This window comes from Podarcis tiliguerta (assembly GCF_965153285.1).
Source record: "Podarcis tiliguerta genome assembly, chromosome: 8".
NCBI classification, from domain to species: domain Eukaryota; kingdom Metazoa; phylum Chordata; class Lepidosauria; order Squamata; family Lacertidae; genus Podarcis; species Podarcis tiliguerta.
Genome location: NC_139541.1, coordinates 69,709,152 through 69,725,801, shown reverse-complemented (window position 1 = coordinate 69,725,801; position 16,650 = coordinate 69,709,152). Strand labels below are relative to the sequence as shown.

General features: G+C 46.1%; 1 protein-coding gene across 1 annotated transcript in view; it reads left to right on the top strand.

Annotated features, from left to right (window-relative positions):
- The window catches only part of LOC310683546 (IgGFc-binding protein-like), a gene marked incomplete at its 5' end in the record, with an annotated part of 38,429 nt that overhangs the window by 15,490 nt on the left and 6,289 nt on the right, over positions 1-16,650 (top strand). The window contains 8 exons of the mRNA XM_083453478.1: positions 969-1,234; positions 3,197-3,795; positions 5,246-5,816; positions 8,395-8,888; positions 11,599-11,763; positions 11,947-12,136; positions 13,526-13,699; positions 15,980-16,293. Coding sequence (XP_083309604.1) covers positions 969-1,234; positions 3,197-3,795; positions 5,246-5,816; positions 8,395-8,888; positions 11,599-11,763; positions 11,947-12,136; positions 13,526-13,699; positions 15,980-16,293 — 2,773 coding nt within the window. The remainder of the gene's footprint in view (positions 1-968; positions 1,235-3,196; positions 3,796-5,245; positions 5,817-8,394; positions 8,889-11,598; positions 11,764-11,946; positions 12,137-13,525; positions 13,700-15,979; positions 16,294-16,650) is intronic.

Genomic DNA, 16,650 nt, shown 5'->3' with positions numbered 1-16,650 from the left:
TTTTAATTTTTGCCTCCGGTAGCGAAAAATCTTGAGCCAGTCTTGCATGAAACCCTTTCTTAGGGAAACACAACTGCCCAACCTTATCAGCAGAGGTGTTGGAAGAAAAGCAGTTCTCTCACAAGGCAGTCCTCTCTCTCTCTCTCCAATTGCCGCTAGAGAGGCTGTTGACGTATTGTCTTCCCCTAAGGAGAAGAGAGAAGAACGAGAAACACTCTGGTGAGCTACCATCCAGCTCCCAGTTGCAGTTCCTCCGTGCCCCAATGGCCACCAGAGGATGTTTTGATATTTGATAGTATTTAGGGGATGACATACATTTTGTATTTGACAAGTAGGCCGCTTATGACATTTCCTATTTTATGATTTCCTTTTTTTAAAAAAACACACAATACATCTGATCAGATTTGAAGTTGTTGAATGTTAAATTCTGTTTTGTTTTGCTGCTTGTTTTTCAAAATCACATTATAATGTGGATTACTCAAAATGTGAAACGGCAGAATTCGGCAAGAGGGTGAATTTCAAATATTTTCAGAGTATCCGTCATATTTACCAAGGGCAAGCAAATTTTTGTTCAGAAGAACTTTCTGATATGATTGTGATTCGTGATCATTTTAAATGATGAGATTAGTTTAACCGGTTTTCCTGATTGTTTCACATGGATATACAGTGTAACATACATTATAAAGCACCTTTGAGTTAACATTTTAACCGAGTGGTGCAAAAAAAATCAATTAATAAACAGCTGGTTCTCCTTCAGTCTTGCCACGATTCTTGGGACTCAGCTAGTCTGGTAAAGAAAAAGAGATTTATATGCGTTGTATATGCGATATAACATTGTGCCACCAGATGGCGACGTGGAGTCCCGTTTTTCTCTACCTGTTTTCCCTGTTTAAATTTACAGCGCTTTAGACTGAAACGCTTCTTTGATGTGCCTGCCTCCAGCCTTGTTCTTCCCATGATTCTTTTAGGTGTCAGAACGACACTGGGCATCTTCATCCATGTCCCAAACAACATGTGTTTGAGCGGAAGTGTGCTATCCTGATCAGCGATCCTGGGCCCTTCTCTGAGTGCCATTGGCACAGAAGCCCTGACCCTTATTATGAGTCCTGTGTTTATGACCTCTGCCAGTACGGACAGGCCAACCGCATGCTATGCGGAGCCATTGAAGCCTATGATGAGATGTGCACCATTATTGGTGTGAAGGTGACAAACTGGCGTTGGGAGATTGGATGCAGTAAGCAAAAAGGGGTATTTGCTTTTATGTTGAAGTGCTTGCACATTAGACCAATAACTATTTCTGCCTGAGGGCTTCCTCAGTAAGATGCCTGGACCCCTTGCAAGAATCTCTGGTTCAAGGCTGCCATCAGTTTTTGCTGGGGGAAGGCTCAGTCATTGTGGAGCATATGTTCCACATGCAGAAAGCCCCAACTTCTCCAGCTGGAGCTGGGAAAGCTTTCTGTCTAAAATCCTGCCAGTGACCATACAGTTGTCACCTAAGCAGCAGGATAGCCTATGTGGTTCCATCTAGATGTTGTTGGACTCCAGCTCCTATCGGCCCCAGCTAGCATCACCAGTAGTTGGTGGTGATGGGAGTGTTAGGATATAGTTCCATTCCACTTTAAAAGGGTCAGGCATGACTGTTGTGCATCACATGCTTGTTTACATCCAGCACGGTCTGCTGGGAACTTCCGTTGTATGTTGCTTTTGCTATACTGCTGTTTTGCTGGACACGAAGGCATGCAGACATGTTTTCCTTTATTCCTGAACTATGTTGAATAAATGCTGTACGTTTTTGCTTGCACATCTCTCTGTCCGCCTCTTCACTGTGAGGTGCGTGCACAGAGCGTGCACAGGTCTCTAAATGTATCTGAGGCTCGTGTCACTGACTGACTGATGCTGTTTCATGGGAGACCAGTGATCGTCCGGAGCCAGCTGGGGGCCTGCCTGATGCCCCCGTCTCCCCGCATAGCTGTCAACTTTCAGATTTGAAAATAAGGGATCGGCAGCCTCACCTGTCCCGGGGACAGTCTATGGAATATCTAACAATCCGGGATAGCAGCGGGAAGCAGTGGGAAATGGCGCTGGAATAAGGGAAATTCCTGCAAAAAAAGGGAAGGTTGACAGCTATGTCTCCCCGGCAGTATCCCAACAGGGAGCTGTAGTCCAACAACATAGAAAAATAGAGTTGGAAGGGACCCCCAGGGGCCCCTAGTCCAATCCTCTGCTGTGCAGGAATCTCAGCTAAAGCATTGATGATAGGTGACCATCCAACCTGTGCTTTAAAACCTCCAAGGAAGGAGAGCCCACATCTGGAGGGCGCCTCATTGTCTATCCTCCTGCAGACAATACAAGATGATTTCTAGGTTGTTCCTGGTGCTACTGCTGTGAGTCATAAGGACCCCAAGCAGGTTCTCTCCTACATAGAGATTCAACCATTCTGTGTGTGCACTAAATAGAAAAGAGGGGTAGAATAAGCATTACTAATAGCTGTGTGTCTATAGGACAATAATATGCCCCTAACATGCATGCAATATGCATATCAATGTAATATTCTTGACATCTCTGTCAAAGCTGCTGAGAGTCTCATAATTAAGATCAGCCCACAATATCTTTGGGACTACAACTCCCATCATCCCTGACTATTGGCCATGCTGACTGGGGCTAGTGGAATTTGCGCTCCCAAACATCTGGATTAGACAAATGGATAAGGCAAATGTCTTATGGCTAACCTCTCAAACATAATTTACCTTTGCCTCCTGTAGGAACCGTGATGATGATGATGATGATGATGATGATAATAATAATAATAATAATACATTATTTATACCCTGCTCATCTGGCTGGGTTTCCCCAGCCACTCTGGGCAGCTTCCAACAAAACACTAAAATACAATAACCTATTAAACTAAACAGGGCTGCCTTCAGATGTCTTCTAAAAGTTTGGTAGTTATTTTTCTCTTTGACATCTGGTGGGAGGGCGTTCCACAGGGCGGGTGCCACTACCGAGAAGGCCCTCTGCCTGGTTCCCTGTAATTTGGCTTCTCGCAGCGAGGGAACCACCAGAAGGCCCTCTGTGCACCAAAATGTTTGACTGATACAAATGCAAAAAAAGAGAGACCTTACCAGGACTTTGCCTTGATATGCTAAGTCTGAGCATGAGCGGCTTCCAAAGCATTTCATGTTTTTCTCCCCCACAGGTTTTACCTGTCCATTCAACCAGTATTATGACTTCTGTGGCCCGGCCTGCCCAGCCACTTGCGCCAACCTCAATGCACCCTCCCGTTGCACAAAGCCCTGTGTGGCAGGCTGCTTCTGCCGAGAAGGCTATGTTCTTCACTCCGGGGTGTGCGTGCCCAGGAGGATGTGTGGCTGCATGCTGGATGGCCGCTATTACCAGCTGGGAGAGGAAGTGATCCTGACAGACACTTGCAGCAAGAAATGTTCCTGCAAGCAGCCTGCGCGCCACATGGAATGCCAGGAACATGCCTGCGGGCCTCTGGAAATATGCAAAGTTGTGGATGAAAAACGGGACTGTTACCCCATGAAAAACGGCACCATGTGGATATACAGCCATTCTCGCTACATCACATATGATAATCACGTTTATGGTTTCCGAGGCGCCTGCAAATACACCCTGACTACCTACTGTGGCCCCCCAGGAAAGCTTCCTGGTTTCACTATCAAAGTGCTGAATACACACAAGGCCTCCCTCGCGGTGACGACAGTGAAGCAGTTGGAGCTCTATATCTATGGGGAGCAAATTATTATAGAAGCAGGACAGGAAGACAAAATACAGGTAAGGCTTTGCTGTGTTATCCCTTGCTTCTCTGGCTCCCTTTCTGCCCCAAATGTAAAGGGCTCATCATACTAGAACCTGGGACATTCAAGACAGGCAAAAAGTAAGTATTCTTCACAAGGCACATAAAGCTTTGGGATTTGCTTTGACAAGATAATGTGATGGCTATCAGTTTGGGTCTGCACCAAATCTTTCAGCATTCATTGGATGCCTACAAATTCTAGTGTAGAGTCTAGAGAACTTATTTCTATCTGCCTTCTACATAATGTACAGCCGTACCTTGGTTGTGGAACTTAATCCGTTCTGGGAGTCTGTTCGACTCCTCGAACGGTTCGAAAACCAATTGGCTGCAGGCAGTGGCGTAGCGTGGGTTGTCAGCACCCGGGGCAAGGCAAGTAATTTGCACCCCCCCCGGCTGCACTGTCCCTCCCCCAGATAGTCCCTCGCTCTCTCTCCGCACCGCACGCCTGGCACCCTCCCCTCCACAGTGGGCAGCGACCCGGCGGCTCGGATCGGATTCGCACAGCCAGCACTGCAGTGAGAGAGAGTGAGTGAGCCAGGTAGGGGCAGAGAGCTGCGAGTGCGAGCGCGCCCCCCCCCCGATGTTGCGCCCAGTGCGGCCGCCCCCCCCCCCCGCACCCCCCATGCTACGCCACTGGCTGCAGGAGCTTCCTGCACTCAATCAGAAGCCGCAGAAGCAACATCGGACGTTCAGCTTCCGAAAAATGTTCACAAATTGGAACAGTCATTTCCAGGCTTGCGGCATTCAGGACCCAAAATGTCCAAGTACCAAGGCATTCAACAACCAAGGTATGACTGTATACAGTTTCAGAAACTTCTGTCATGCCACCTCTAACAAGCTTTTTCTCTAAACTGGGAAGTCTCAAATACTGCAGCCTTTCCTCACAGGAGAGTCGCTCCGCCCCCTTGACTATTTTGGTTGCCTGCTTCTGAACCTTTCCCAACCCTTCGATATCCTTTCTGAGCTTAGGCAACCAGAACTGTAAACAGACTTCCCAATGTGGTCACACCAAAGATTCATATAACAGTATTATGTTATGGGCTCTATGATATTGACATAAAAATTCAGGCTTGAAAACGAAGACTTCTTAAAGCGCAAGTTGGCATAAAATGCAGGCTTTGTCACTGATAAACTATAAAAAGACTTAATGCCTATTCACGATTGTCCAGGGTACCACCTTTATTCAATGAGGCTAATCTGGAAGGCTCTGTTTCCCTGCCACCTAATTTAATGCGCTATTTGTATTTTTATGGTTTGATTGTACCTTTTTTAGAAAGAAATTGAGAACTGCCCAGAGAATTCCTGTTATGCGGCAACCTTTTAAAATGTTGTTAATAAATAAATAACAAGTGCATCGCTGGCAAGCTTAAACCCTTGGCCTTGACATAGACATGTCACAGAATGTTCGCATCCCCATTTTTGTCGTAGGTAAATGGGTACCTGATGAACCTGCCTGTCACCCTCGCATCAGGGAAACTCAACGCCTATTGCAGTGTCTCTGGCCGCTTCGTCATCGTTGAGACCGATTTTGGCCTCTCTTTCTCCTATGACTGGGTTTTCTACGTGTCTGTTTCTCTCCCCGAGACTTATTCTGGCTCCCTTTGTGGCCTCGGCGGAGATTTCAACGGGAACCGCCTTGATGACTTCAGGACTCCCAATGGTACTCTGGTAAAGAATGCTCATGCATTTGGAAACAGCTGGATGCATGCAAGCTCTCCGTTCTACTGCAGAGCAGTTGGGGCTGTGTCTGAATGCAGCGAGACTGAAGTAGCCAGGTTCAGATCGAAGGACCGCTGTGGAATTATAAGCGACGTGAACGGGCCGTTTAAACACTGTAACAGCCCAGAAGATGCTCGGCTCCACTTGGAAAACTGTGTGAGGGACATGTGCGCAAGCACAAGCAGCCGCAAGACTCTCTGCGAGTTGCTGCAGAGTTATTCCCAGCAGTGCCAAGCTCGAGGCATCAACATTCAGCCGTGGAGAGAGATTGCTGGATGTGGTAGGCAATTTTTCACTAGAGAAAAATATATTTAGGGTACAAGACTCTAATTTTTCTGCAGGATTGCAGGGAATGTGTGGGCTCCATTGGGCACAGGATTCAGCGTAGACTCAGCTTCCTATTCTTTTTATTATTACCGGTATTCTTCTTTAAAGGAAGCTCCTAGAGCTCATGGCTGAGAAAGGGGTGCTTTCAAAGTCTGTGGGTGATACTGAAATCACAGCAGAGGAAATTGCTAAGTAACAGATCTAGGAGGTCAAAGGATAGTGTTTAGAAATGTCACGGCTTTTGCCGTGACTAGCTGAACCATAAATAAATAAGGCAAAATAATTTTAAAATGCAGGATGATATGTGCAAAATAGGGGGAAATTATATGTTGGTTCCATCTACAAGCTCATAATAGTCACATTTTGGGGGGACAGAATTTTAATTATTTTAGCACAGAGTGCATATTATGCAGCATGGCCTGATATTGTTCTTTGACACTGAAATCTGACTTGGCCACTTTCTGAAAAGCTAAAAAAGCACTGAGTATTTCTGTAACATTTGGCTATATCAGAGAATAGAATTTCTTTTTGTCTTCCCAACCCAAGCAAGCCTTTTGGGCTAAAAGCAAGCCGTCAGACAGTTTTATTTAATTTTCACATTTCAGTCCCTACAGAGTATCAAAGCAGAAGGCCTGGAAAACACGTTTTCTGAGACAGGGCTTTTTAATTTTCTAATTCCAAAGTGCAACGTGCAGGCTTCATTGTGTTTGTCCTCAGAAGGACCTTCTAAAGGCAAAACAATAATGGGAAAATGTTTTACAAGTAAGGTGGGCCTTTATCTCCTGTGCCATCCAGGCATTACAAGAGACCTACACCAAAGTGTTGTATTCTCTGTCCAGGAACATTCTGGTTCAGGTCCCCAGTTTGCGTGGAACAGAAGCACCATTTGGGCATGCAGAGAGCGATGGGGCGAGGGAGAGACGAAAGGCGTTAGGATGGAGGAGAAACTTAAAGCAAGTGTTTTATTGCTATAGAATGAGCAGCACATCTCTGGACTAGGAAAAGTGCTGTTTCCCCTTGCCTCCATCCTGAAATATTCCCATTTAGTGTGGTGTCGGAATGCTTTTAAATCTCCCAGTAGTCATCTGCCTACCCTTAGCCATGCCTCCAGGTGTTCTGCTCCTGGTGACTGGACTGGGATGTGTTCAAGATGGACAGCTCCTAGGGGAGCTCAAGCTGGAGCAGGTATAGAAATGTTGCTTCAACACAGATTAACGGTGGCTTGAGCCTTAAATAAGGCTGCAAATATTTTTTGCTTTTGAACTGCTGTGCAAGCATGGTACCAGCTAAGTTTGATGTTGAAGGAATTGTAGAACTCTTCGGGAGGAAGTCTAGGAAGCTACAACAACAACAAACAACAACAACAACAACAACAATTTATTTATACCCCGCCCATCTGGCTGGGTTTCTCCAGCCACTCTGGGCGGCTCCCAACAGAATTAAGAGCACAATAAAACATCAGACATTAAAAACTCCCCTAAACAGGATTGCCTTCAGATGTCTTCTAAAAGTCAGATAGTTTTTTTTATTTCCTTAACATCTGACAGGAAGGCGTTCCACAGGGCGGGTGCCACTACCGAGAAGGTCCTCTGCCTGGTTCCCTGTAACCTCACTTCTTGCAGGGAGGGAACTGCCAGAAGGTCCTCAGAGCTGGACCTCAGTGTCTGGGCTGAACGATGGGGGTGGAGATGCTCCTTCAGGTATACATGGTGGGCGTTGCTTCTTTCTGCACCAGTTTATTTAAAAAATCTGGCTGTGTGTACATCACCAGCTTGAAATGCAACCAAGTTATTCCTTTTCTCAACTCAGATCATAGCTTGGGGGTTTTTTTGGGGGGGGGGAATACATAAAAATGCTGAAGTTCATAAATAAACAACCAGGCTGATACAGGATAGACATGGGTTGTGGCTAATGTTGTGGTGGCGCTGTGGTCTAAACCACTGAGCCTCTTGGATTTGACAATCAGAAGGTCAGCGGTTCAAATCCCCGTGTCGGGGTGAGTTCCCATTGCTCTGTCCCAGCTCCTGCCAACCTAGCAGTTCGAAAGCACACCAGTGCAAGTAGATAAATAGGTACCACTGTGGTGGGAAGCTAAACAGCATTTCTGTGCGCTCTGGTTTCCATCAGGGTGTCCCATTGCGCCAGAAGCGGTTTAGTCATGCTGGCCACGACCCGGAAAGCTGACTGTGGACAAACGCCAGCTCCCTCAGCCTGACAGTGAGATTAGCGCCGCAACCCCATAGTCGCCTTTGACTGGACTTAACCCTCCAGGGGTCCTTTACCTTCCTTTACCTTTTACCTGTGTTTAGTCCACTTCCCAAACTAGCAGTGGGAGTGAACTGGATGCCTGGGAGTGTGTGTAAAGGCTCTGTCTTAGCTAGAAATAAATGAATATTCTATGTGATGTTTTTATTTTCCAGACTTTACTTGCCCATCAAATAGCCATTATGTACTCTGTGGTTCTCCCTGCCCTGCCTCTTGTGCTGAACTGGCTATGCCCAAGAACTGCAGCTGGTCTGCATGTGTCGAAGGATGCCAGTGCAATGCAGGGTTTGTGCTGAGTGGCATCGAGTGTGCGCCTCTGGAGCAGTGTGGCTGCTTCTACAAGGGACAGTATTACCTGAAAGGGGAAACCTTCTTCCAGAAAGGAGAAAACTGCCAAAAGATGTATCAGTGTAATGGACCCACCTATGCCGTCGTTGCTGTTGAGTCCCTGTGCGGACCCGGACAATTCTGCGGTACCCAGAAGGGGGTGTATGGGTGTCATCCATTGTTGGATGGTATTTGTCAGGTTTCTGGGTTTTCCCACTACGTCACTTTTGATGGGTGGCATTATAGCTTTCAGGGCACCTCCACATATGTCTTGGCTGAACTGTGTGGGGTGTCCAAGCCTTTACCAGCTTTTAAAGTTGAACTGAAGAACGAGAAGCAGTCCAGCAGCCCATTATCTGCAGCATCAGAGGTGTTTGTGCTGGTGAACCACACCCAGATACATCTGCAGAGCGGACACATGGGCAGAGTCAAGGTAAGAACATTCTTATGTATTCACAGCTTGGCTAATTTATCATCATCATTTTTAATTTGTATACCATCTTTCTATCTTACAATACTCAAGGTGGTTTACAAGCTGAAGAAACAAAAAAATGTACATCTTATAACAATCTAATGCAACACAAAAATGTGATAATAAAACATAACTTTAAAATAGGCAACCTGCATCAAAAATGTAACATTCAACAATCATTAGAATAGTATTAAATAATAATAACATATAAAAGTTAAATAGAAATCCACTCAGCAGTTACAATAAATAATTTCTAAACTATAATCAATAAAACAATGGCAAGCCACAGTACAGTCATACCTCAGGGTTAAAGACGCTGCGGGTTAAATCTTTTCAGGTTGCGTCCCGCGGTGACCCGGAAGTACCAGAAAGGGTTACTTCCGGGTTTTGCCGCTTGCGCATGCGCAGATGCTCAAAATGATGTAATGCTCATGCGCAGAACCGCCGAATAGCAGCACGCACAGACGCGGGTTGCGTTCTGCTCAGGTTGCGAATGGGGCTCTGGAACGGATCCTGTTTGCAACCAGAGGAACCACTGTACATAAAATAATACAATACAAATTGAGAATCAGAGACAAGAGGGTGGTGGGGCAAGGCAGGTGGAAAGAGGCCTTGCCTGATGGAGTCTCTCCATCTTATTTATTTGTTAGGGTGCTTACTAAGTGCTGTTATATTCCAGTTACAACTAAAAGAATCAGAAGCAGGGTATCGTATATAAGCCAGTGCAGTGCAATAATAAAACAGGTCTAATGACTGAACTGTGCACATCAGCACCTAAGAAAGATTAGAGGTCGCTGACATCTCATGCTTGTCTCTTCTCTATTGAACCCACTAAATCTTGTCCTACTTATCTTTTCTTTATTTTGTAAAATTTTAAACTCTTAAACCTTCCTCCTTCACTACCCCCAAAACCTGGGCAGATGGAGTGCAGCTGACATTCCACTGGTACAGAGTAGCCTAGCGCCACGAAAGACTGTTTAGTGTCATCAGCCAGCCTTGCAAACAAATCCATACATGTTGCTATTCCACAAGAAAAAGGTATTTACAGCACTTAGAAGACTAACATGTTCACTGTGGCATAAGTTTCCCCTTCATTGGATGTATGGCATGCATAATAGCGGGGAATTGTAAGCAGTGCCATCAGAGAGAAATGAAATGCAAAGTTACAACAACTGACCGCTCAATTACAGCAGCTTTCTGTCAGTTGAATGAATTTTATTATTACAGTCACAGACCAGTTCCGGCTCACTTACAATATCAGGGAAATCATAAAACACAACAGGAATAGATTGAATTGCAATTGGGTATAACAGAGACAGTACAGATACAGCGGCAGTTAAAAATATATATTTCGGTCAGGTTTTTTTGAGGGGGGACTACAATTCCCATCAGTCCCAGGAAGCATGGGAGCTGTAAAAAGGTAAAGGTACCCCTGCCCGTACGGGCCAGTCTTGACAGACTCTAGGGTTGTGTGCCCATCTCACTCAAGAGGCCGGGGGCCAGCGCTGTCCGGAGACACTTCCGGGTCACGTGGCCAGCGTGACAAGCTGCATCTGGCGAGCCAGCGCAGCACACGGAAACGCCGTTTACCTTCCCGCTAGTAAGCGGTCCCTATTTATCTACCCGCACCCGAGAGTGCTTTCGAACTGCTAGGATGGCAGGCGCTGGGACTGAGCAACGGGAGCGCACCCCGCCGCGGGGATTTGAACCGCCGACCTTTCGATCGGCAAGCCCTAGGCGCTGAGGCTTTAACCCACAGCGCCACCCGCGTATGGGAGCTGTAGTCCCATACAAAAGCTGGAGAGCACCATGTGCTCAATAGTGTATTTGTTTGTTTGTTTGTTTGTTTGTTTGTTTGTTTTGTGTTGGCCTCTGTTTGAAATGCAGCATTTTCCTACAGCGGCTTACAACATTTAAAAAAATTAATGATCACGATTTTGATTTCCCGCCTGTTTACAACCATCTGCAACTCAAGGTGGCGGACATAAAGTCAGGATAAGGTAAAGGGATCCCTGAACATTAGGTCCAGTCGTGACTGACTCTGGGGTTGTGGCGCTCCTCTCGCTTTATTGGCCGAGGGAGCTGGTGTACAGCTTCTGGGTCATGTGGCCAGCATGACTAAGCCGCTTCTGGCGAACCAGAGCAGCGCACGGAAACGCCGTATACCTTCCCACCGGAGTGGTACCTATTTATCTACTTGCACTTTGACGTGCTTTCGAACTGCTAGGTGGGCAGGAGCTGGGACTGAGCAACGGGAGCTCACCTTGTCGCAGGGATTCGAACCACCGACCTTCTGATCGGCAAGTCCTAGGCTCTGTGGTTTAACCCACAGCGCCACCTAAACAATTCAGCTCACAATGAAATCGAGCACCATTAAAACAGCAACAGATGCGTTTTAAATCGACATCCTGAAAAAGCCCACCTTCTGCTGCAATCCTGTACATTCACCTGACAGCAGAACCCATGGAACTCAGTGTGGCTTGCTCCTAAGCGGACATTGTAGGATTGCACTGTAAATAAATAAACCTCACTTCCTCTGGCAATTAATACTTGCTGTCTCCCACATGCATTGTGAGAAATTGAAATACTGTCTAGATACAGCTACCTGCCGTTTTCTAGAGTGATGGGTTTCGGGGAAGAAAGGTTCAATGTTCTTCTTTTGCTCACACAGATTGATGGCGTGGTCACAATCCTCCCAGTGCATTTAAAAAACCAAGGAATTGTCATCTACCAGCATGGGTTTTACACTGCTTTAAAAACAGACTTTGGGCTAACAGTGAGCTATGACCTGGCCCACAGCGTCTTTGTCACACTTGCCCCTCAATACCAAGGCCAGGTATGTGGGCTGTGTGGGAACTTCAATGGGGTCGCTGACGACGACTCGGAGACACACAATGGATCTACAGTGAAGCATGCTTTGGATGCTGCCCTAGACTGGAGATCATCAGACATTCCCCATGCTATATTTGGTCGGCAGGGAAGTCTCGTCCAATCTATATCTATGTGCTGGATAATACAGAATCCTGATGGGCCATTTGCCTCTTGTCACTTGCAAGTTGACCCAGAACCTTATCTGACGCGTTGCATTTTTGACCTGCACATCTCTGCCGGGGACAACAACGTCATGTGCTGGTCCATTCAGACATATGCAGCAGCCTGCCAAAGAGCCAATGTAACCCTCCGGCCCTGGAGGACAGAGTTTTTCTGTGGTAGGTCCATTTCGTGAAACTCAGAGCATCCCACAGTTTTGGGCTCTGTCCACATCGGCCCACTTCCATTGCAGCCCTCAAACTTCCGTTTCCCAGTGCATGACTCTTACAATTGGTCCTCAAGGACATGTTTGCTTAATCATATGTGCTTTCTGTTCCTGTGACTACTGCATCGTTCTTTGCATTCTAAGCAGCAGAGGATAGCATAGTGGGGTTCACTGCTCATCTGACCTCCATTACTGATTCTAAGTGTAAACTTAAATTTTGGGGCAGGGAGAAGAAAATGGAACAAATTAGTGCAGATTTGGAAGCGTCCCATATGTGCCCTGCCGACTATGCTGTAGTGTAGGCAAAGAGAGGGAGGAACAGCATTAAAAGTCAATGCTGTAAGGGCTGGCAGAATAGGTGAACATGTACCAAGGACAAAATCCTTCCCACCATTAGCTACCTCAGGTACTGAGTGTCAACAGGACTGTAGCTATTCAGATCAAATCTGATCTGATCAGGGTTGAAGCCCAAATGAGGTCACTGTGGGACAGGCATCCCCAAACTCGGCCCTCCAGCTGTTTTGGAACTACAATTCCCATCATCCTTGACCACTGGTCCTGTTAGCTAGGGATGGTGGGAGTTGTAGTCCCAAAACAGCTGGAGGGGTGAGTTTGGGGGTGCCTGCTGTGGGATAACCAGCCTCAAACAACCAACATGTTTATGTCTAATTAATGCACGAAGAGGTTAATACCATAGAGTAAGCTGTCCTTCCAGGCTTGGCTGTGTCCACTTCCCTTCACCTTGGAGGAACTAGCTTATGAAGCCCTCCACAGTCTACTTGTGAAACTCAAACCAAGCTCAAACCACATGGCTCTCATCAGCCACTCTTGAGTTCCTATACCAATCATTTAGGAACTTTCACCACTTTGGAACTAAACTATACTTGTTGTTTTTATTTTGTGGTTTTATATATTAATTTTATTCTGTAAACTGCCCTGAGACCTGCAAGTATAGGGTGGTATATAAATAATAATAATAATAATAATAATAATAATAATAATAATAATTACTGCCTGTGCCACCTTCTGACAGATGTATGGAAAAGCCCATGAATCTGACCATTGGAGAATTTGTAAGTAAACCACTGTCAGAATAATCACTAAGGCAATTTTTTAATTGATAAGCTCAGTCACTGTATGTAAATGCTGCATTACAATGATGGTGGCACAATAATAATACATCTTTAAGAGAACTAAAACCATGGGTGAGAGCAATGGCTTTTGTAAGCAGTGAAAAATATAAACAACCACTCCAGATTTTGAAAAATCCCTGTTACAGTACTGTATTTTGGTGGTGGAAAAACAAACCATTTCTCATCCTTGTTTATCCTCTTCTTTTCAGCTGCAGATTGCCCAGCAAATAGTCACTATGAGCTCTGCAAGCCGCCTTGCCAAGATCTGTGCTTAAGCTCCACATTTAAACACCTCTGCAGCCCCCTGTGCTCAGAAGGCTGTGCCTGTGATGATGGATACTTGCGGAATGGAGACAAGTGTGTTCAGCCTGAGCAATGTGGATGTAAACACAATGGGTTGTACTACAATGTGAGTAGATTTCACCCTCCCTGATGCTGTTAAAATACCGTTTAAAAATACTGGCATGCAATGCTGTGTTGTTGTTTTTTAAAGAGAGAATTAAGTTTACTGTGCTAGATTCAAAGCCAATATGAGCTTATGCAAGTGTTTAGACCATCTCCAGTCTTTACTGAGCATTTATCCTGAATTGTTTGTGGGCAGGTTCTACAACAAATAAACACTCATCCTGATTTGCTTCTAGAGTGTATACTCATCTTCCCATTAATCATCCATTCATCTCATGCTTTTCAATGCATTTCCTCATCTCTTTCCTAACTGCCAAAACTCGTTTCCTCTTTAAAGTGGATTTGTTGCACTAGGGGGGGACAGAGCACTTTAATCCCCTTTAATTGTGCAAACCTAATTTGCTCTTGGAGGGACGCGGATGGCGCTGTGGGTTAAACCACAGAGCCTAGTACTTGCAGATCAGAAGATCGGCGGTTCGAATCCCCACGACGGGGTGAGCTCCCGTTGCTTGGTCCCTGCTCCTGCCAACCTAGCAGTTTGAAAGCACAAAGTGCAAGTAGATAAATAGGAACTGCTCTGGCGGGAAGATAAACAGTGTTTCCGTGCGCGGCTCTGGTTCGCCAGAAGTGGCTTAGTCATGCTGGCCACATGACCCGGAAGCTGTACGCCGGCTCCCTCGGCCAATAAAGCGAGATGAGCGCCACATCCCCAGAGTCGGTCACGACTGGACCTAATGGTCAGGGGTCCCTTTACCTTTACCTTTAATTTGCTCTTGAATCCCTGGAGGCATCCTTAAAATCACACGATGCACCCTAAGGCAGCAAGCGTATGCATGCTATATTATTTTCTTGTTAGTATTATTCATCATCATTATTATTCATTAATTGATGATTGTTCAAATTCAGGTTTTCCCAGGGAAAGCAATGGGGCAAGAGGAAAACCACTCAGACCCATGCTTAGAAATTGCAGGACAAGCTGAAGTGTGGACGAGCCCATAGTTTGGCCCAGGCTCCCTTTATCAATAGCAGCCCTCCAAAAGGTGAGGGAGAAGGCTTTCCATCTCTGCTTCCCAACATCTTTTTGACTGGGGGAGACTGAGATTGAACCTGGGGTGTTTTGCACCCAAAGCGAGAGCTCTGTTATTTGGTCCTCCAAGCAAATGCCTTTGTCTTGGAAGTCCTGATGTGTCAGGACATACTGATAGGGGCAGTTTTTCTCTGCCACTCATCCCCTCCCTTGTTAGATTCTGGCTGCGTACTGATTGAAGACAAAATAGTTATTATTATTATTATTATTATTATTATTATTATTAATTTATACCCGACCCATCTGGCTCGGTTTCTCCAGCCACTCTGGGCAGCTCCCAACAAAATATTTAAAACACGATAAAACATCAGACATTAATAAACTTCCCTAAACATGGCTGCCTTCAAATGTCTTCTAAAAGTCAGAGAGTTGTTTATTTCCTTGACATCTGATGGGAGGCTGTTCCACAGGGCGGGCACCACGACCGAGAAAGCCCTCTTCTGCTGGTTCCCTGTAACCTCACTTCTTGCAGGGAGGGAACCCGCCAGAAGGCCCTTGGCGCTGGACCTCAGTGTCTGGGCAGAATGATGGGGGTGGAGATGCTCCTTCAGGCATTCTGGGCTGAGGCCATTTAGGGCTTTAAAGGTCAGCACCAACACTTTGAATTGTGCTCGGAAACGTACTGGGAGACAATGTAGGTCTTTCAGGACCGGTGTTATATGGTCTCGGTGGCTGCTCCCAGTCACCAGGCTAGCTGCCGCATTCTGGATTAATTGTAGTTTCCGGGTCGCCTTCAAAGGTAGTCCCACGTAGAGCACATTGCAGTAGTCCAAGGGGGAGATAAAATACTGGCCTAGAGGAACAATCATCTGAAGTGACAAAGGGGGTGATTCCTATATTCTTCCTTTCCTTTGCGCCTTGGGAAAGGGCCAGCAGAGACCACTATATATGTCTGCCCTCTAATTTCCTTTCCATTTTCTCTATGTCTGTTCTGCAAAGACAGAGCTCTTGCTGGTTTATATAGTTTCATATTTCAGAGATATGCTCATATTCATATATATATATATATATATATATATATATATATATATATATTCGTGATCTTTTCACAATGGACATTCTATCTCTCTTCATGGCTGCTTTCCCTACCAGATCGGAGACCTCCTCTGGCTCTCTGGTTGCACACAAAGGTGCAGTTGTGATGCTTCTTCCGCCTTCCGCTGTGTCCCAGCAAGCTGCAGCCACGGACAGCAGTGTGCCCTCAAGGATGGCAAGCTGGGCTGCAGGCCTCGGCTGGCCACTTGCACCGTGTCCGGGGATCCGCATTACTTCACTTTCGACGGGGCTGTGGCGCATTTCCAGGGCACTTGCGCCTACGAGATCTCAAAGACTGACGGCTCCTCTACTGACCTCTCCTTCCGGGTGGTGGCGGCTAACAAGAATTTCCAGAGTCCTCTGGTGTCCTTTCTTTACCGAGTGGAAATATGGCTTGTCTCCAGGCAGTTCCGTTCTCATGTTGTTTTGGAACAAGGCAAAGATGTGGAGGTGAGCAGAACTTGTTGGGCTCAGAGAAGAGGCCGTGGGGTGGGAATCAAACACAAGCAGATTGGAAGATATACATTATAGAGCAGCATAACCAGAAGCCATTCTTAAGGAACACAACCTATGAGGAAAGGTGGAAGGAACTACAGTGGTACCTCAGGTTAAGTACTTAATTCGTTCTGGAGGCCCGTTCTTAACCTGAAACTGTTCTTAACCTGAAGCACCATTTTAGCTAATGGGACCTCCTGCTGCCGCTGCACCGCCAGCCTGATTTCTGTTCTTATCCTGAAGCAAAGTTCTTAACCTGAAGCACTATTTCTGGGTTAGCAGAGTGTGTAACCTGAAGCCTATGTAACCTGA